The 22,371-nt window shown below is 41.6% G+C and overlaps 1 protein-coding gene across 9 annotated transcripts in view; it reads right to left on the bottom strand.

The window, feature by feature from the left end:
- LOC138762150 (tenascin-like) overlaps nucleotides 1–22,371 on the bottom strand; it is a 189,820-nt gene that overhangs the window by 70,209 nt on the left and 97,240 nt on the right. For 5 of the 9 annotated variants that reach the window (XM_069935624.1, XM_069935656.1, XM_069935635.1 and 2 more), the window contains 3 exons: nucleotides 17,445–17,708; nucleotides 12,620–12,886; nucleotides 7,955–8,326 (listed from right to left, as the gene is read on the bottom strand). In XM_069935624.1, the coding sequence (XP_069791725.1) occupies nucleotides 7,955–8,326; nucleotides 12,620–12,886; nucleotides 17,445–17,708 (903 nt within the window). The remainder of the gene's footprint in view (nucleotides 1–7,954; nucleotides 8,327–12,619; nucleotides 12,887–17,444; nucleotides 17,709–22,371) is intronic. The other 4 variants (XM_069935676.1, XM_069935687.1, XM_069935697.1 and 1 more) reach the window with 2 other exon arrangements.

The raw sequence follows: 22,371 nt of genomic DNA, 5'->3' as shown, positions 1-22,371 counted from the left end.
GAGACGGGGGAGGAAGTTCCCCCAGTAGGGGGAATGCAGTCACGGGGATGGCAGTCTGCACAGGATGTGATTCTCCCTCTGGCTTGAGTGACAAAATGGAAAAGGGATGAAGAGGTGTTGAGGAATACCTGTTCTTGCAATCTCTGTCAGGGGTTGTGACAGCTGGCCTTGAATAATTCCATAAAGATCAATTTTGTAATCTCTACCCGGCACCAGACCTGTCACATGAGCATCGCGTTGACGGGCCAGCCGGGGTATCTTCAAAGGCCAGCCCAGTCCATTAACATCCTTTATAGTTAAAAGAAAACCATCAAAAGCTCCGCTCTGGGCAGCCCATGTTAACTGAAAGCTGGTGGAGGTCACATTTGTGAACACAAGATTCTCTGGTTTGGCGATGTCTGCACTTGGAGAGTGTGCAGTGGTGTTGTCAAGAGATTCTGCAATAGATGTCTTTGGATTAGAATCAATTAGTCCATCAATGGGATAGCTTCCTTCACAAGGTGATTGTAAGATGCAAAGATACCCTCAGATACCATCTACCCCCAGAGTTGGCGTGCGGTCATCAGATAATACTTTCCTTTAATTCCACCTCATCGCCCACAAAAACCTCCCCGGAAAATAAAAGCTCAGATTTTGATGTTGATGGAACCTTGGAATAAAAGTCTGAGGAAACACACCAGAAACAACGTTTATTTATGCTTTGACATTTGTACAAAAACATGTCTTTGCTCTTAGTTTTGATTTTCCGCCTATGCTGTTTAAGTGAGTTGTGGAAGGATCCTTAGGTTTGCAGCACATGGTGGCACTGTGCAGTAACTGGGTTATCAGGAGCTCTCTTGGTTAGCAATGGGCAATCAATGGTGGCTCAGCTGCAATATCTATGTCCCATTGGAAGAAAGTCTGCATCTGTGTTTTTATTCCCTTGCACAAGGATGGCTTGATATCCTAAAGGCAATCCACTCCTCAAGGCCCCAACCCAACACCCCAGTCCTCCTCAATACATTTCCACAGACAAATTCCTGTGTTCCCTTCTTTCAGATTATTAACCTGCCTATGAGCACAGCTGGCCTGTAATCTGACCGCAGGAGAACACTTTTACTTGTTCTTTGCCATGACACAGGCCAAGTCTTTGGCTGGATTCCCCGGACCAGGGAGATGTGTGGAAGCCTGGCTGATGTTCATGATGCACAGCTGCATTCCACTAAGGCTAACTTCGTGTCTGTCCTTCAACCAGACTGAGAAGTAACCCAGTGCACACAGGGGTTTGGAGAGACTTTCTATGAGCTGGAACCAAGCTATTGTGTGGTCAGGAACAACCAATACATTATACTTGCTGGACAATATTAATCTTCTTAAAATATAATCTACAAATTAAACTGCAACTTTGAACCCATCAAAACTGTCAATGAATGGGATTATTAGCAGGTTTGTAGAAAAGGATCTCGCTGTCAGTGTTGATAGATTTGAAGGAAAGCGGTGGAAATCTGGGAGGCCCAAATACTCATTGCTATCATTAGGAAGTTGGAGGGGTTTTAACATGGCTACAATCACTTGGTCTGCTCTGGGGTTCAGTGTTAAGGTTTGTTTGAACTACTTTGATGCACCCAGCCATACAAATGCTCAACACTGTTGTTGAAATAATTCCACATTCTAACTCACTCTACTCTGAAGGAATAATACTGTTGAACTTTATGATATAATTCCAATATTCTGCTTTTCCTCACCAGAAGAAATGTTTTATCTTTACACACTGAACTCCAAAATTGTTAAAAGATCTAGCCAGTAAAAGATGACTTGATGTATGCTTTCACCACTTAAACCCTGACATCATTCTGGTGCAGCAGCTTTGAATCTCCTCCAAGGCTAATATATCGCTCCTGAGTTTAACAGAACATAGCGTTCCAGATGGCAGGAGACCAAGGCTTTGTAAAACTTCAGCATTAACCTCCTTGTGCCTGATTCTTCACATCTTGTGATGAGGAGCATTGGTCTTTCAACTTTTACATTAGTTTTTGCAACTTTTCACAAGCGTTAATGAATGATCACTGGACACAACATAAAACATAGGATTAGGCCTTTAAGTTTTCCCCATTCAATAACATCATGCCTGATATACCTCTGGCCTCAATTCCTCTTCTGTACCAGTCCTACATTGTCTTCAATTAGTCAGTCTATTACAAATGTATCTAACTGCTCTTTAACTAGCTCTAATGATCCAGTCTCCACAACTGTCCTGGGTAGAGAACTCCAAAGATTCCATACCCTCCATAAAAAGTTCTTTGGTGCATTGGCTTTAAATGTTGAGACCCTTTTCTTGTAAACTTTTCCATTAGTCAAGATTTTCCCATGAAGGGAAATATCTCAAGTGCTACTCTATCATTCTTCCTCAGCATCTTGTATCTTTCAGTTAGGTCACCCCTCCGTTTTCTTAACTGCAAATAATATAGATCTAATGTCTTTAGATTTTGGAAGAACCCTCTCAATCCAAGAATTTGTCTGGTCAGTTTCTTCAGATCTGCTTTCAGTGCTGGTATATCTTTGCATCCATGTGGGTGCAGAGATTTTTCAGGATATTGCCTGGATTGGAAAACATGTCTTATAAAGCACAGGTTGTAGGGCTGGAATTTTCTCTTTGAAGTGAAGAAGGATGAAGAGTGACTTAATAGGTGTCTACAAGATTAAGAGAGACATAGATAAGGTGAACAACCAGCATCTTTTCCCCAGGATAGGAGTAACTAACACTGGAAAACATGTGTACAAAATGAAGGGAGGAAGGTTTAGGGAAGACATCAGGGACAATTTAGTTACACAGAAAGTTGTGGGTGCCTGGGATGCATTGCCAGGTTTGGTGGTGGAGGCTGGAACAATAAGGGCATTTAAGAGACACTTAGGCACATGGATAAAAGAAAAATAGAGGCTTATGAAGTAGGAAGGGTTTAGTTAATTTATAGGCATATATAGATCGGCACAACATCGTTGGATGAAAGGCCTGCACTGTGCTGCAATGTTCTACGTTCTATGAAGGGATTGAAACTGTCTACACTCCAGTGTGGCCCCACCTACACTTTGGACAATTGTAACAAACCTCCCCCATTGTTAAATTCCATCTCCCTTCCAATAGAGGCCAATGTGCCACTTGCCTAACCCTTGCTGCACCTGCCTGTAATCATTATGATTCATGCCCAAGAACACTTGGATCCTTCTGACCACAATCTTTCTAAGTTTGGATAGGAGTCTGTCTTGAGATACCTCTTACCAAAGTCCATGATCTCACCTTTTCCTCCTTCAAATCCAGAGGTGAGAAATATTACACCAGCTGGGTAACACAAATTAAATGTGAAACCATTAAAAAAAACCCTCTCTTGCTTTGTCTAGCACCTGCAAATCAACTGTCTCTCAACTTCACCCCTCACCCTCCATATGTGTCCGTCATCCTTCACCCCTCCCTGGCACCTCCATCCCAGTCATTACACTGGCTATCTCTCCACTGCCCTCTCAGTCTTGATGAAGGTCTCTGACCCAAAAAGTTGACCATTCCTTTCCTCACTCTGATGTTGCTTGATCTGCTGTGTTCCCTTGTGTGTCCTATCAGAAAAATCATCTGATTTTCCGAATCTCTTACAAGAAACAAAATCTATTGTTCTTACTTGGCCTTGTAATCTGAGAGTGAAACTTGAAGAAATACCCCAGGACTGGGAATAACTGCTGTCCTTGCCCTGGCTCTTTTAGTCCTGAGACACGCCAGGCTACACTTATCTTCATTCTACCTATTGGGCTGGGTGATGCTACCCCAGGTCCATGCTTGGCATTAGTTCCCTTGCCCTTGCCCCATTGCTGTGGGCTGCTCCTGAGGGGTTGAACTGTCTAGTTATGTAGAGTGACTAGGTGAATAGTCTGCGGTAAATGGAACTGGGATACCACCCACAGGTGACCCTGACAATTGCACTCAAACTCCTCCAACTCTCCCTGATCATCTGGGGCATTCAGGAAAAGCTGAGAAACATCTAACGATTCAATAAATATTAATAACAAAGTTAAAACTTAAATTAAAAAAGAATGCATATTGATTGAGATGTATAGAAATGAATTAATATATTAATATTAATGAAAACAGAGCAAAAATGAACAAACCACTGATCTTCTCAGGGAAGGTTCACTGCCCAAGGGGTCAGATAGGAAGACCTCCTGCTCTTCTCAGTTCAATGTGTTAAGGATAGGCCCAGAAGCAATTGAGGGTAGGAGGGGGGTGCAGGCATGGGATTCACAATGCTCTGCAGCCAGCCACTGCTCATCTAAGGAACTGCCAGTGAGACATCAGCATGTTCCAACCCAATCCACCTAGTTGTGTCCTTTGGCAAATTTTATTTCCCCCGGATGCTACTAATTGCATTCCCTAATTTGCCACCTGCACATCTGGGCAAGCAATTCTTCTTCCTTATGAGAACTCACAAAAGCTGAGACTTTGGTGGAGGTTCCCGGCAGACACATCTTATCAATTTGGCCATTTAAAGTTTTCCGCTTCACCCTTCCACTTTGTTTCCTCGTTCCCAATCCATTTCATGGAAACTCTTATTACATGGGCTTTCTTTGTCACTAACAACTTCTTATGTAGGATTTTGTTGAATGGAATGAATTTAAAAATATTTACATCCACCAGCTTAAGATAGAAAGATAAAGGTTGTACTGACAACCTAAAGATTGGGAGTGCTTATACTATCCAAAATTAATTTCCTTACAGCTCTTATTTGTAATAAATGCCAATTGGTGAATTGTATTTTTAAATGTTTTAATTAGCACGGACTGCCAAGTTTGAGACTTTAATCTTGAATCCATTGCAAGAAGACAGCAACATTTAAAAGTACAAAGTGTGGGTCCTTCCATTCAACATTTTAGCATATTGTGAATGATATTCCAGATTGAACAAAGGACAAATTTGACATCTTTCCCTCCAACCCCTGGTAGGCTGCAATACCCATGCATCTTGTGTGAACCCTAAACTGATAACATTTGAAAGTGCACCATTTGAAAGTCCATCAAGCAGCCTTCCAGCATTTATTTTTTTGCTAGCTTGGTTATCAGTCGATACCAAATATTGTATTGGATGCAGACTTCTACTTGAATAAGCAAATATGTGAAGAACCTTCCAGCCAAAGAACCTCTGCTCTCCATGACAACCCTTGTCCATTCAGAAACTGACCATTTGCTGAAATTCTCTGTTAGTTTCTTCTTTCACTGGAGATTGAGAAAAATATAAAATAGGCATTGATAGTGGAAGTGCAAGGCCATAAGGCCTTAGAGGAGGCTATTCAGCCCATTGTGTCTGCCCCACTATTCAATTATGAGCTGATCCATTTCCCCACTCAGCCCCACTGCCCACCCTTCTCCCCATAACCTTTGCTGCTCCAGCTAAACAAGAATCTATAAATCTCTGCCTTAATTACATCCAATAACCCGGCCTCCACAACCACCTAAGGCATCCTTCCATTTGTTTTCCTAAATATTGCAAAAGTACCTGCCTCAATCAACTCCTCCAGTAGCCTGTTCAATAAACCCACCACCCTCAATGTAAAAAAAAGCTGCCTCTCAAGTTCCTTCCTTCACCTCTCTTTCCCCTCACCTTAAACCTATGTTACTATGCCCCTACTCTGGGCAAAAGGCTCTCTCTGTTCATCCTCTTGTTATTTTTGCACTCATATGTAAGTTCTGTGCAATGAATGTTACATACATTCTTTGTATTGAGGTTCAGGTGAAGGTACAAAGCTTCTCTTGTGCCCACGTACATCCAGCAACCAGTATCTCGACAACTAATCTCCAGAGAGATCAATCTTCAAGCATGGTCTGAATATCAAAGGTGAATCCTTCCTGATAGTTCAGGCTTAACTATCTGTTGGAATCTATCAGGGAGTATCAAAAATTCATTTCAACTTTTAGGAGACCTATTTTCCTTTTCACTGTAATCCTGTACTCTATAAATTGTTCTCTTCACTCAGCTGTATGAACGCTAGAGATAACCTGTTGGCCTAATCGCAAAGGAGCTCTTCTCACTGCACCAAATATTTTGTGACAAATAACCTTAAACTAAACTATCTGAATATATTGATCATTTGAACACCAAATTTTGGAGCAGTATTGATTACCATATGAGATCTAATTTCTCTGCAATTCTCCATAGTAGGCCATGAAAAATATTTTCTTGCCATTGGACTTAAAGTTGACAACAATATTTACATGATGTTGGAGCTGGGATAGTTGCAGGAGCCATGGTGTTCTTATTGATGGGGAGTGATCTTTGCTTGTACCGTTTTCACAGGAGTTGGCTTCATCCCCATGTAATAAACATACAAAGCTGAGAAATACAGTAAACACCCTGGAGATACACTTCAGAAGCAGAGAACAACATGCACAGATGTCGTCCACACAAGAACAGGGCTGAGCTTCTTCCTCCCTTGTCTCACCCTATGTTACCTCACATCTAAACGTGCAACCTTGTTTACCATCGACACGCGAAGACATGCTTTGATTCACAGAATTGTTAAAAAAAAGGGGGGGTTCATACACAATCGTAATGAGAAGAAGAAGAAAAAGGGATGTAGAGGGAAATATTGTGAATAAAAACAATACCTGTTGTGGCTTCTGCGTTCAAAGGTTCTGAACGCCAATCTCCCACAAATCCGTACAAATATACCTTATATTGTGTACTATCCAAGAGACCAGTTACCTCCGTGCTACGTGTGTCACCATGAAGGGACATTTCCATTGGTCCATACAACCCAGTGTAATCTGTGGCCACTATCAGAAAGGCATCAAATGATCCATTTTGCAAAGTCCAGTAAAGCCCAATACTTTCAGAGGTAGTGTTTATCACAGTAAGGTTTCCCAGTCTACTATGCAACACCCCTTTCTCTGAATCATTTGTGGGCCCAAGATTAAAACCTCCATCTTTGTGCAGCCGAGAAGTGAGGGGCGTTGGGTGATTTATTTGATCACCAAGTGCGTTGTTTAAGTCAGCTAAAAACAATTTGGAAGGAATAATGTTTCAAAATTCTGTGCCGTCACGAGAACAATAGACAACATGTTTCCAGTTATATATACCATGGACAGAGATGGTTGGCAATATATTTTGCAATTTCTTGACCGGTTGCAAGAAATGGGTTTCCCGTGCCAATTAATTTTTTAGCAATTTCTGTTTGATGCATGCAAGAAACCAAGTGTGTTACAACTTCAACTGTAGATGGAAACAATTTGGTAATCTGTTTAGAGATTACAAATGGTAGGCAACAGTTCCTGACACTTAGGAGAAGCACTTGTTAAGGATTTCAGCACACAGGTCATTATTAAGTAAAATAACTTTAGGACAAATAAAAATTGAAGGGAATTATTAATTAAACAGGTTCAAACTATTCACTATTTAGTATTGAACAGGCTTTATTAAACCAATGCAACATTAATAACATGGTTATGTCTCAAATCAACATGCTTTTGTCTTCTTCTAACCTCAATAATTTCTTCTGAGCCACAACCTCAGAAAATAGACACAGGGTCCTCCCAACGGGCACAAGCAAGGAGAAAGGGATATCACCCCTTCGTTTCATGCTCCTTTGCATCCACATACATTCTGCCCCGGTGCACAAGACCTGAATGATTTTTGACCATTCAGTGCATTACAAAGGGATGCAACGCAATGCAAAACTGACCCACTCACCTCAGAACAATTAATAAGCCATGCAGGCCTAGGTCTCCTTCAGTCAGAGGGTGCATGCATTTCGAAACTCGAACTGCAGCCTGTTGACAGGGGAAGTCTCCTGGTGAACATATTAGTGCTCAGTCACACAGGCAAAAGCTCAACTAGTTGTTCAAACAGAGCAGGGATTCTCCACACAACTAGTTTTAGAAGAGGTTCAGTGCAAAATGAAAGCCAGTCTAGAGACAAGAATCAAAAGACTAAATACTGTACCTGTGGTGGCTATAATGTTCAGTCGTTCTGAAGTTTGACCACCAGCAGTTCCATAAAGAGTTATTTTATAAGGAGTAGAAGTCATGAGGCCTGTTATTTCAGAAGTTAAAACATCACCAGGCACGTAGATTTCTGCCTCATTGTCAACTCCAAGCTCACTCCTGTACTTTATGATAAAATAATCGTAGTATCCTGCTTCCGTCATCCAGGAAAGTTTGAAACCATCCGCGGTCACTTTAGAAACAGTTAGATTACTGATTTGACCATCACCAGCCCCAGAAAACTCAGGCACAGAAGCTTCTGATGTCACAGGAACTGGGATGGTGCCCCTTCCAAACGGACGAGCAGTGACAACTCCTTCCTCTGATATCGCTAGAAAAAGGCATTTCGAACGTTTGTTTAGTACAATTCTGTTCCGCGTACATGTCAAGGACACGACTGCTCACATTAATCGGTCAATGGCTGGATGTAAATATCGCTATGCTTAAATCCTTAAAACAAAAAAAAATTAATTGCCTGCAAAAGATAGTGAATGAATTAGCTTTCATGTCGTTTCCTGTAAGTGACCTAAGTAGATGGAAATAAGAAAAGAAACAACATTAAAGAAAATCACTTGGCTTTCTTAATATAGCAGAATGGAAGTTTACTGAAAATAAGGGTGTTTTGGGAGATGATCATCATCTGAAATGCAGCAAATGTGCCTCACCTCAGTTAGATTGGTGGGATGGGCCATAGGTTCTCCATCTCCTGGTTCAATGACCCGTCACGTACATGGGTGCTCTAAACACATGACACCGTAACACCATAAGACATAAGAGGAGATATAAGCTATTCACCCCATCAAGTCTGACCAGCCATTTAATCATGAGCTGAACCATTTTCCCACTCAGCCCCACTGCCTGGTCTTCTTCCCATAACCTTTGATGCCCTGGCTAATCAAGAATCTATAAATCTCTGCCTTAAATACACCCAATTTCTTGGCCTCCACAACAGACTGTGGCAACAAATTCCACAGATTTACCATCCTCTGGCTGAAGAAATTCTTCTGCATCTCTGTTTACACTTTTTTCTAAAAATTTATTTACAGCACGGTAGAAGCAAATTCCGGCCATTTAAACCCATGCTGTCCAGTTACACCCAAATTAACCTACAACCTGTATGTTTTTGGAAAGTGGGAGGAATCAGAGCCCCCAGGGAAAACTCACACAGTCACGGGGAGAACATACAAACTCCTTACAGACAGTTCTGGATTCAAACCCGGGATGCTGGAGCTGTAATGGCATTGTGCTAACCATTATGTTAACTGTGCTGCCCTAAACATAGAACAGTGGCAGATGGAGTTCCTTTAATCATATTGCAAACACAGGGCCCTGGCCTGGATGATGGCTGTAACCTGGATAATCATATTTCATGGGAAAAACAACAGTACCACACAGGAACAGGCTCTTCGGCCCACATGTCAGTGCTGAACTCGATACCTGAATCAAACTAATTGTACCTGATATCCCTTCACTCCCTTCACATCTTCGTGCCTATCTGGAAACCTCCTGAACACAACTATTGTATCTACTTCCACCACTACACCTGGCACCCCCTTCCAGGGACCCACCACTCTCTTTGCAAAATGTAAAGATACATGGCCTACCAAACCACAAGCTTGCTCCGCCAACATACACCAATTAATCTACCAACACCATACGTTTCTGGAGGATGGAAGGAAACCAGAGCACCTGGAGGAAACTCATGCTGGTCAAACTCTTTACAGACAACGTCGAATTCAAACCCATTTTGTTGGCTCTCTGGTAGCGTTTCTCACTTTTGAAAATATTTGCCCCACACATCTCCTTTAAATTCCCTACCTCCCCCAAATATGCATTAAGATCTAAAGTGTGTAAATGGGAAAAAGATTCTGACTGTCTGCCCTATCAATGACCATCTTGATTTTATACACCTCTATCAGGTCACCCTCAGCTTTCTTTAAAGTTTGAAGCTTAATCACAATGTTGATATGCTCAGAATTTTAAAAAAGAGAGCCTTTGAGCTAATGCTCAAAACTTTGGAAAATCAGAAACAGCTGCGGGCTTTGTCTGCCCCTTTCATCAAGGTGAGACCCTTCCAATGGAGATGGGCAGAACCATTGAGTTCCCCTAAGGCCACACAAATGACAGGTTAAATCCACCCAGGGTGCAGAGCTCCTGACCTGCACTGGACCAGAGGTCAGGGGCCGTGTTGGTGAACACAGTTAGAAACTATTTGGTGTACAGAGCAGACTGATGACTGCATACAGGGCTTGTTTGAGAAAGGAATCTGAGTGTTCATTGAGCCAGTACATTTCACAATTGTCACTTTTGATCAGTTGCATGCAATTAAATAATTTTTAGCATCTGTTGGCAGTAGCCTTTACACTGGGATGTTTTGTTTAGAATGAATTAAAAGAGCAAATTACAATAAAATCAAAATGTTCTAAGCAGGGGTTTGGTGCAGAAATAATGTTTAAATGAATAGATTTAATAATGTTACTCTGGAATATCTTTCTAATATTTTTGTTTAAATTTAAAATTTATGAACATAGCACAATAAAAGGCCCTTCTGTCCACGAGCCAGCACCGTCCAAATACACCAGTTAACCCCATACATCTTTGGAGGGAGAGAGGAAGCCGGAGCACACGGAGGAAACCCATGCAGACAAAAGGAGAACATGCAAACTCCTTACAGATAGCGAAGGATTTGAACCCACGTCGTTGGCACTGTAACAGTGCTGTTGTCCACTGTGGACTGAAATAATTTTTATCATGGCACATGCAACATCGGAATGATTGTTGAATGATACACAACTTGAGGAAATTATTTTGGTGACTCAAAGGAATCCAATAAGCATATTTTTAATCTCTAATATTGTTAAAAATAAAGGGGTAGGAGCATACAAAACTTAGAGGCGCCTCGAAATGTCTTCTTGGACAGTGGTGGATCTTTGAAATTCTCTACACTATTGGCAGCTAGATCAATATGGGTAAATGGAATATGGGGTAGGCTTGAGGGGGTGAATGGCCTACCCCGCTCCTGTGTTAGAACATAGAAATCTAAAGCAGAGTGCAGACCCTTTGGCCCACTGTGTTGTGCTGACCTAATAACCCACTCTAAAAACTGCTTAGAATTTCCCATCTGCATAACCCTCCATTTTTTCTTAGTTCCATGAACCTAATAGTTTCTTAAAATATCTTATTGTACCTGCCTCCACCACCATTGCTGGCAGCACATTCCATGCACTCATCACTCTGAGGGAAAAACTTACCTTACATCCCCCCTGTACTAACTCCCAATTACCTTAAAACTATGCTCCTTCATGTTAGCTATTTCAGCCCTGGGATAAAGCCTCTGGCCATCCACATGATCAATGCCTCTTATCATCTATACCTCTATCAGGTCATCCCTTATTATCCATCGGGCCAAGGAGAAAAAAACCAAGTTCACTCAATCTATCCTCAAGGCTTGCTCTCCAATCCAGGAAACATCCTTGTAAATACCCCCTGTACCTTTTCTATAGCATCCACATCTTTCCTGTACTGAGGTGACTGAAACTGAACACAATATCCCAAGTGGGGTCTAACCAAGGTCTTGTATAGCTGCAACTATAGCTCGCGACTCTTGAACTCGATCCCATGGTTAATGATTGCCAACACATCATACGTCTTCTGAATAACACTATTAACCTGCAAGGTCTCCAAGATCTCTCATTTTATCCACACTGCTCAGATTTGATCCACCAAAATGAACACTTCACACTTTTCTGGGTTAAACTTCATCTGCCACTGTGTTTCTATGTTTTGTAACTATACCAACCTGAAATGGAGTTAATACCACATGCCACATGAGGTTTTACCTGAAAGCATTGTAACAGGCTTAATAAAAGCTGCAGTATCAGACTTATTACTGAGCTTTGTCAAAATTCAATATCATTCAGAATTCTCTTTCCTGGTAATAAATACATGATTAAATAAAATTACAGAAACACTTTTCAATGTATAATTTAGTTTGATGTTATGTTCATGCTTGGATGCATGACATTAGTTAGTTAGTAATGATGGATAAAGTCTTGAAATACAACAATGCTCGCATAACCACGAGAGTGGAAAGCTTTTGTTTTAGTATTCCTACGAGGCCAATCTTCATGCTGGATAAAGCAGCCATCACTTAAATCTCTATCAGTTCCATCCAATCTATAAATGACACAGTGAGATGTACAAGTTTGTTTTACACATGCCATTGATTCTACAAGCAGCTTTTGGGATCCAAGTATTTAGAGCAAAGAGGTGCATCTAGAAATGTAAGTGAAATCATCCAAGACCTGTGAGAAGATTAAAAGCGATGATGGCACAGTGAGGAAATCCTCACTAAAAAGTTTTTGTTCGGCGAGGAGGCTTTCACTTGCCACGTTTTAGGCTGAACAACCACGGCTGAGGAAAGTTAGTGTTCTGCGATCTACATCCAGCAGGAGCAGGTGAGAGGAGACAACTACAGGGAAGGCCCATACATTTCAAATGAATCCTTATTCTCTGAAGGATTCCTGAAATGGGAAGCAGCACATGACTTGCCTTTCTACATACAACAGCAAGCAGATGACTGAACTATCGACAGACAGTGCCAAAATGATTATCTGGCAAGTACCTGTTGTGACAGATCCAACCAAGGGCTCTGTTCTTGCTGTGCCTTGAAGAGCCATAAGCGTCACCACATACTCTGTACCAGGTTTCAGATCAGTGAGAGCGACTGTATTCTGGTCTCCCTTCACAATGACCTGCTGGGTTTCTCCGTGCGTTTTAGGATTATAATTCACCACAAACATGTCAACAGGAGCTAAGGGAGCATCCCAAGCCACTGAGGTACTTGTAGGAGTTATCTCAGAAAATTTAAGACCTCGTAGCGGTTCAAGGCCTGTGGAATTTTGTTCAGAGAATAAAGAATTGCACATGAATCCATTCATCTTAAAACACTTCAATGTTACACCCTCTTCAGAAAGATGAGCATCAACCAAAAATGTACAATGTAACAGAGGTATTTTAATTACATTTAAACATGCAATGCAGGCCCTTCTGGCCCATGAGTCCGTAGCGCCCAAAATACCCCTACTAACCTACAACTCCTGAACGTTTTGGAGGGTGGGAGATAACCAGAGCCCCTGGAGGAAACCCACAAAGACACGAGTAGAACATACAAACTTCTCAAAGACAGTGACAGATTTGAACCCAAGTCACTGGTGCTGTAATAACATTGCACTAACCACTACATTAACCATGTTGTGTTCTCACCATGTTCTGAATTTAGCCCATGCTATCTTGGAAAACTCCATTTTCATTTCCTGTGAGTTATATCTGAGTATATTTAGTAAAGCATTATCTTGAAGAAAACACTCCAAAAATGATCGAGGGAGCTGGAACCGCAAGAAAAAGGACACCAAAGAAGTTGATGTAATATCAAAATTCCATGGCAAAGCCTATTGTAAATCAGATTTTCACAGATCAGAATTTAATAAAAAGAGCTTGCTCCAAAAAAAAAGATTGTTCGTGCTAGGAAAATGAGAAATACATTTTAAAATAACAAGCATGAGTTTCGGATCTTAAAAACATGCAAATTATTATGGTTCAATGTTGCAATCTACAGCTATTTTCATATTCTTGCATTATTCTCTCTTGAATTGAGCAGTTATTTTTCCATAAAGATGAAACCTGCACATTAAAAAATGGAATTGACTGAAAGAGACTGAGTGATTAATGAGAAAGGAACTTCTAAAATTTGTTTGATTTAGCTGAAACCTTCGTTCCAGAAATTCGGAAGTGGTCAGCTGTCACAATACCAAAATTGCAAGTTTCTGAAAATAGATATGTCAATCAGCTTTCTAAAAGGGGAAAAAAAGGTTTATCATCACAGAGAAATCCTTTGTTTTAATTTTAATAAAGTGAAAGTCATCTCCACATCAATTCACCTTGAACCTTTTTATGCCAGAAAATACTTGTTCACTGTGCTTCTAATCTTTTATTGGAACTCTGGCATTATTCAAGGTCATATCCTCCCTTCATTTTGAAAACATTAAAGTAGCATTTAATCTTGTTATTAAATTCACAGTTTGTTTTACCATATTACACAAAGGATTTATACTTTGATGTACAAGTTAACCTACAGCAAACCTTCATTGTGATCCTAGCCTATTAAAATCAGTCAAATGCCTGGAGTTTATGGGCCTTCCTCAGAGAGTGAGGAAGGCTGAGAATATCTCCAGACATCCAGAAGAATAGTGGGAAGCAGCTTTCGGAGAATTGGATAAAGGGAATGGGTCCGGGAGGAGGATTATGGTCCTTGACAGGCCATTCAGCCCAACACATTTCATGAGTCATTAAGGACCTAGCTCGATCTAATCTTATTTGATTCTCCCCTTCGACTCCCTCCCGATTCTCCCACGAAGGGCTCTTTTACTTTCTATCAGATGCCTACCTCTTCATACTGTTAACAATGTCATGCCAGTTTCTTTACTCTGGATCTGATCGAAAGGCCAATGAGTTTCTTTAGGCCCTAACAGTGGCTTAGACAGATCAGGATCTTGTGCATGCTTCTTGCATCAAACCCTGCAGTTTTAATAATTTGCTAATCCTTAAACATTTCCTTAATCTACCCCAGTAAATTTTTCTCATTGTTTATCTCGATACCCTTACTTGTTTTTTGAGGGGCTCTGGAAATAACTATTCAGAACCAGGCACATAGAACCTGAATAAATGATTTCAAACAGGAATCAGGGCTTCCTATAATTTTCAAGATTGTATCACAATGAGAACTTTTGGCAAGAGTGTCTATTAGTTTAAATTATATCTGAAACGCTTTTAAATTGAGAGTGGACTGAACCAAAACCCTGTAAATATCATTCCTTTATTAAATTTTACAGACTAATTTTGGAAAGATGAATTATTTGAGCCAGCAGCCAATTAGATTTAATCAACCAGAATGTTTGTCTTAATATTCATGTAAGATTGTGTGATGGGTCCCACATGAGCCTTAATTGAACCTGCTGTGCTGAAGAAGATGCACGTGGAGGATTCTCGACTGAAGAAATACTGTACTTTGTATTTTTGTTCCTTTGTGCCCTGCCAATTTTCCATTTTCCATCTTTTCCCTTCACAAGTCACTGATTATGTGAGGCGCTGCCTCAATAAGGCAGCCAATGTCAGGAGGGGACCCCCCCCCCCCACTTCCCCCTCCCAACACATCAACCTGAAATCTGGCACATCTAGGTTAAGGACAAATTTTTAACAACTACTATCAAGCTCTTTAAAACCTTAATCAGAGCACTGCCTGCACTACCAACTCAGCACCTTTTTAGAACCATTGCCATTTTTTGGTTTTATCACAAAAAAACCGTTGGCAAGGTTTTTTCACCACCTTTTATAGCATTATTCTAGTTTTCTCTTATGTGTTGTCATGTGATGTGTGTTTTATGCACCTGCTTGGTTGCAGCAAGCAAAGCTTTCATTGCATCTGTACATAGTGCTTATGTACAGTAAAACCCCAGATATCCAGCACCTATGGGAATTTGTAGATGCTGGATAGTGTGTTTCCGGTTGCTTGAAGTTTCACGGTGGCTTGGATTGACAAATTAACAGTGAGGCGCACCAATCTTAAACTTGCGTGTTTTTTTTAACCTTTTTATTTTCCTCAGTTTTTTATGCTGGCTGCTTAAATTTTGGATTTTACTGATTATGACAATAAACCATCAACTGATGTAGTTTCTTCAAGGTGTCGTGAGTTGAGACGTGGTCTCAAAGTTGCTGTTTTTTCTGTCAGAACATGAGCAATGAGTGTCAGCAGGCCTACAGGAGCTGATGAAGTTCACAGCGATCAACCACACGTGACCGGTTCCACGGTGATTTAAAGAAAGTTTTCCTACTTTTATTTCTATTGAGGAGCATCAGCCCAGCTCTTGTCGCTCTTGCACCTCTCGCTTAACATCAGTGAATACCGTGCTCATACCTCGGGCTTTGTTCGTGTGCTCCAGCTCACGCAGGAGAAAGGAAGACAATTTCCTGAGCACAGAAACCCATTCACCTTTGCACATGTCAGAAATTCCCTCACGCTCCACACCCCTCTGTAAATTCTAAACTATTCCATAAGCTGAATTTTTCAATAATGTGTAAAAAAATGCACTCGAAGGTCAGGAAAGCATTGCTTCCAACAAGAAAGCTGACACTGTATGAATTCTATCAGTGAAAGCCTTCTGTGAACTTACTCTGAAGGGAAACACTTGCAGACCATACGTCTGGCACTCCAAAGGTTTCCAACTGGGAATAATAATCTTTTATTATTTTAAATAATTTCCATCTTCCACTTTCTGCCACATTCGACAGCCAGAGAAGTTAGAGTCGAGTGGAATAAGGGAGCTGCTCTTATCCTAAAGCAAACATTGAACTTACTTCATGCCACACAGACAAGAACAAACATATAAATCTTGTTATTTTTGCTCTAGCCTTCACATCATGTGGTGCACATAACAAATAAATCTTTGGCTTTCTATGACTTTGTGCCAGCTTTATCTAGTTCTCATAACACAGGATAAAGCTAATCCACTTTATTTCTGCTCCTTTCATTTAACAGTGAGCCTGAATAATCTAGGAATCATTTTTCGATCACAATCTTACATGAACATTAAAATAAAGCTTGAGTATCTGATTGTATTAAAGGTTCACAGCTACTTGTAACAACTAATAAAGCCCAAATGTTGTACTAAAACATGGCATTGTAAGTTAACCCAGCTTTTCATTCCATTTTGAAACCGAGGTGGTAAATTCTATATCATCAAATTGTAGAACGTTGAATTTAAAATTAGAATTTGAAAATGAAAATGAATGAGTCTACATCCTGAATTTCTGAAAGTGCATAGATTCTACAAAATCACACTACCAATAAAATGACTTGGATTTACTGTTAATGCTTGGGACTCTGTTGAGGCAAAAATATTTTGCTAAGTTTGTCTACTATGTTATTGCATTACCACCGAACTCAATGATGGGTTGCCTGATTGCAAGAACTGGTACTATGGATCAAGGATACCCATTACGTTGTGAAATAAATAATCATCACCCCCAAATATATGAGTTAATATGGGTTTACTTTGATCTCTTCCAAACAAAACATTTGGAGTACAGCTAAACAACTCATCAGGAAAGGTAAGGGGGGAGGGATGGTTTAAAATCGCACCTATTTCTTTCGATGGATAGTAATATCAGGAGCACAGGAAAGGGTTAAAACTTTCTCTTCCACCCAACGAGAGAGAGAGAGAGAGAGAGAGAGAGAGAGAGAGAGAGAGAGAGAGAGAGAGAGACTGTAGCAATAAGACACTGATGAAACATTTGGCTCAGGTGCAGGTTGTGGAAATTAAATAGCAGAATAGAGACGCCAGGTAATTAAGTTACAGGTAAAGGAGGATGTAGAACATTCCTTGTGTTCTTACTTGTGGAGGCTTTGGTGGTGGAGGCACTGCTCTTCTGTCTCCCTTGGTGTGCTGTAAGTTTGATGGTGTACTCAGCCGTGGGTTCGAGCCCAGTAAGGATGTAAGACACTACGTCGGCAGCGACTGTTTCTTCAGTCCTCTCACCCACGGATGAGATATAGACAATGATATATCGGTCAATGTCTGCCAGCGGGCGTTTCCACTCTACAGTAATTGTGTCCTCTGTTGTCTTGGTCACTCTCAGGTCTTTTGGACTATCCAAATCTACAGCAGCAGCAAGTAATGAGAATCAGAATTTATTGTCATGAATATGTCACAACATTTGTTGCTTTGAAGCAGCGTGACAGGTTCAAACATTGCCATAAATTACTTTACAAATAAATAAATTAGTGCAAAAAGGTGAGATAGTGTCTGTGGTTCATTGCCCATTCATAAATCTGATGGCAGAGAGGAAGAAGCTGTCCTTGTGCCACCGGGTGTTCGTCTTCAGGCTCCTTTATCTCCTTCCTGATAGTAGCAGGTGAAGAGGAAATGTTCTGGGTGGTGAGGGCCCTTCAAGGTAGAGGCTTCTTTCTTGAGACACTACCTCTTGTAGATGCCTTTAATGGAGTGAAGACTAACGCCCATGATGGCACTGGCCGAGTTCACAACCCTCTGTAGCCTTTTCCTGCCCTGTGCTTTTGCACCTCCATACCGGGCAGCAATGAAACCTGTCAGAATGCTCGCCACAGTACACCTGTAGAAATTTGCAAGGGTCTTTGGAGACGTACCAAATCTCCTCAAACTCCCCGTGAAGTATAGCTGCTGGCGAGCATTCATGATCGAATCGACATGGAGGCCCCTGGAAGGATCCTCAGGGATGCTGACACCCAGGAACTTTAAATTCTTAACTCTTTCCACTACTGACCCCCTCAATGAGGTCTTGTTCGTGTTCTCCTGATTTCCCCCTCCTGAAGTCCACAATCAGCTCCTTGGTTTTGCTAACATTGAGTGGATGGTTTTTGTTGTGGCACCACTAAATCAAGTGATCTATCTCCCTCCTGCACACTTCCTCATTGCTGTCTGTGTTTCTATTGACTACCATGGTGTCATCAGCAAATTTGAGGATGGCGTTTGAACTGAGCCTAGTAACACAGTCATGGGTCTATAGTAAATAGAGCAGTGGGCTCAACACATCCTTGAGGTGCGGCTGTACTGATTGTCAGTGATGAGGAGACATTGTTTTCCATTTATACTGACTGTGGTCTTCCAATGAGGAAGTCAAAGATTCATTTGCAAAGGGGGAGGGGGTGCAGAGGCCCTGCTTTTGGAGCTTGTTGACCACCACTGAGGGTAGGATGGTATTGAAAGCTGAGTTGTAATCAACAAAAAGCAGCCTGATGTACATTGCTGTAGTCTAGGTGAACCAGAGACAAGATGAGAGCCAGAGATATTGCATCTGCTGTTGAGCAATGGTGACTGTAGATGAATTGCAGCGGGTCCAGATCTTTACTTTAGGTGCGAGCTAATTCTGGCCATGACCAACCTCTCAAAGCATTTCACCACAGTTGCTGTGGGTGCTACTGGGCGATTGTCATTGAGGGAGCTGACTCTCCTCTTGGGCACAAGGGTGATTGATGCCCTTTTGAAGCAAGTGGGACCCTCTCACTGCAGCAATGAGAGAATGAAAATGTTCATGAGCACTCTGGCTTGTTGGTTGGCACAGATTTTCAGTACCCCGCCAGGTACGCCGTCAGGGCCTGACACTTGTGTGAAGTGTGAGTGCCAGCCTTCGACAAACCCTTGGTTAGGGACATTATTATGCAGTGTTGGACTTCCTGACACTGGCCAGCGTTTTATGTCAGGAACCTGTTGGTGAACCTTGGAACAGGATAAGCTGCTTGGGAACACGATGAACTTCAAGCTCCATCCTGGTTTCCCTGGCCAGGATATATACAGCAGTCATGCGGGGGTCAAGACCCAGAAACATCTAATGAAACTTACAGCAACTCGGGAAGAGAGCTTAACACCAACATTTCGAGAGGTGGGATTTAAATGTAGGTTATCACATCATTGAATCAAAATAAATTACAATTGGCTTCAGCGAATCTGACCCACAATGAGACAAAAGAGATTGCTGATTGCATTTGGATGATATAATCTCCCATGATTCACTGGGCTGAAAATCACAGTCAACTGCCCACCCTTTTGACTCTGTGTTGCGGTTTCCAGAAACTCCCAAAAAACGCATAGACTCCATGACCCCATTTTCCAAGACTGGTTTTATACCCAACCACCTGCTGGTTTGCATAGGTGTTCATTCTGTAATTTACCCATGGACCCAGTCTGGAGTATACATTATGGAAGGTTAAAAATGGCTGGAATCCAAAGGATTAAGAAAGGAAGTGGTGATGTTGGAGAGGATTCAGAGGAGGTTCACAAGGATGGTTCTAAGAATGAAAAGGTTATAATTTGAGGAACGTTTGTCTGTTCTTCGTCTGTACTTATTGGAATTTAGGAGAATGCGGGGAGGGGAGGGATTTCATTGAAACATTTTGAATGTTAAAAAGCATTGGCAGAGTGAATGTAAAAAGGTTGTTTCCCATGGTGGGAGAGTCAAGGACAAGAGGGCATAACTTCAGGATGGAAGGGCTTCTACTTCGAACCGAGATGTGTAGGAATTTATTTAGCCAGAGGGTGGTAAATCTGTGGAATTTGTTGCCACAGTCTGTTGTGGAGGCCAGGTTATTCAGCATATTTAAGACAGAAATTGATAGCTTCTTGATTAGCCAGGGGATCATACGTTATGGGGAGAAGACCGGGGAGTGGGGCTGAATGGTAAAATGGATCAGCTCATGATTAAATGATGGGGCAGACCGATGGGCTGAATCGCCTATTTCTTTTCCTATTTCTTATGGTCTTATAACAGGTGACAAACTAGTGTTACTGATCCTTAGGGAAATAACAGTTATGCCACGCTATAGAGCTTCTGAATAAGTGACATTTTGCATAAAATAACCTTTTGCCATTGCAGAATTATAATTACAAGATCATCTTTGTGCGATGCAGTACAAATATGATGCCTCATATGCCAGGCTGGTGTTCATGGACTTCAGCCTGGCGTTCAACACGATCATGCCTCAACGGCTGGTGGATAAATTGCCCTCAGGCGACTCAGTACCCGTCCCTGAACTGGGTTCTAGACTTCTTGACTGAAAGATCACAATCAGTCTGAGATGGCAGCTATATCTCGAATCCCATCGCGCTGAGAACTGGCGCACCTCAGGAACGTCTGCTTAGTCCGCTAGTGTTCATGCTGCCGACTCCTGACTGCATCACCAGATTAATTTTTAGCAGAATCATCCAATTTGCAGACGACACAACAGTAGTTGGCCCCATTGGTAACAATAATGAATCAGCTGACAGAAACAAGATCGGAAGGCTTGTAAAATAGAGTGGGAAAATGAACAAGACAAAAAAGATGATTGTGAACTTCAGGACCATGAAGTTTGATCACTCTCCATTACACATATCATGAAAAGAGTGGAGGGCACAACATTTCTTAATGGGCATATAACGGACGACCTATCCTGGACCCACAACACCTCCTCATTAGTCAGGGAGGCACAGTAGGGCCTACAAGAGATTGAGGAGGGCAAGGCAACGAGCCCCCATCTTGACAACATGTGCTGTGTATTATGTGTGTATGTGAATGTCACCCCTCTGAGACAATGTTACTCCCTTAATGCTCAGGTCCCACTCTTAACCCCTAATCCTCTGATTTCCCCCAACCCCACCCCACCTCCTCCTACCATAATTATGTCTTCTTGCAGATCCTGGATCTTGGGCTGATCACCCCTCCACACAGCCCCAAACCCCTGACAAGATCTGGTCCCTCATCCTCCCCACCACCCATCTCCCAATTCAAGTCGGGACCTTTGATCCTGGACCCCTACCCTTCAACTGGATCCAGTTCCTGTCTCCCATTTCCTGTGACCCTAGATCGTGAGCAGAGGAATAGCCCTTGATCCTCTCCACTTTCATTCACATCCAAAGCAGAGGTTCCAGATGGGCTTCTCCCCATCCTGAATGGAACATACAACATGCAACATTACAGCACAGTACAGGCCCTTAAGCCATTGATGTTGTGCCGACCAATGCAAACTTACTCTGCAACAATCTACCTCTATTTCTCTTACATTCTGTCCAAGTGTTTCAGCCTCCACCACCACCTCTAGCAATGCATTCCATACACCCACCACTCTCTGTGGAAAAAAAACTTACCTCTGATGTTTTCCCTAAAATTTCCTCTCTTCATCTTAAACAGATGTCCTCTGGTATTTAACTAATGTCCCCAGGAAAACAGTGTTGGCTGTCATCCCTATCTCAGCCCCTCATCATCCTTTATACCTCAATTAAGTGACTGTTTATTTCCTCACAAACCAACATTAAGACCCAGCTGTAATACGCATTAAGTGCAAACAAATGAACCGACTTGAGCTTCCAGACCAATCGAATGTTTTCATATGCAACTTAGCTACCAGGATTTTTTTTAATGGTATGCAATACACTGAATAAAATTCATTCCAAAATGGGAACATTTCCATAACTCCCAAAGCCTCAATAAATCTACAACAGGAGAAGCCATGATAGAGGTCTTCCTGAGTGGAATTAGACTCATTCCAAAGTTCCTGTGCAATTTGTTATACTCATAAATGTACTAAACATCTGTTTTCCTTTTAAATATTATTCAGACCATTTTTTTCACTCGTAAAACGCATGGGTTGTATTGGTAGTTTCAAATGACTTCATAGAACAAAGAGCAGAACGGCACAAGTTTTGCTTGCAGATGTCCCATTTTCCTTTCTTCCTGGCCTGCTCATATGGTCATATTAATGTCATGGGTGTATGGGGACTCTTTGGTTAAGGGGGAGGGAGGGGTTGATTT

The sequence above is a fragment of the Narcine bancroftii genome, chromosome 1 (genome assembly GCF_036971445.1).
Source record: "Narcine bancroftii isolate sNarBan1 chromosome 1, sNarBan1.hap1, whole genome shotgun sequence".
Classification (NCBI taxonomy): domain Eukaryota; kingdom Metazoa; phylum Chordata; class Chondrichthyes; order Torpediniformes; family Narcinidae; genus Narcine; species Narcine bancroftii.
Note: the sequence above shows the minus strand (reverse complement) of the source record. Positions and strands in the feature narration are given on the sequence as shown.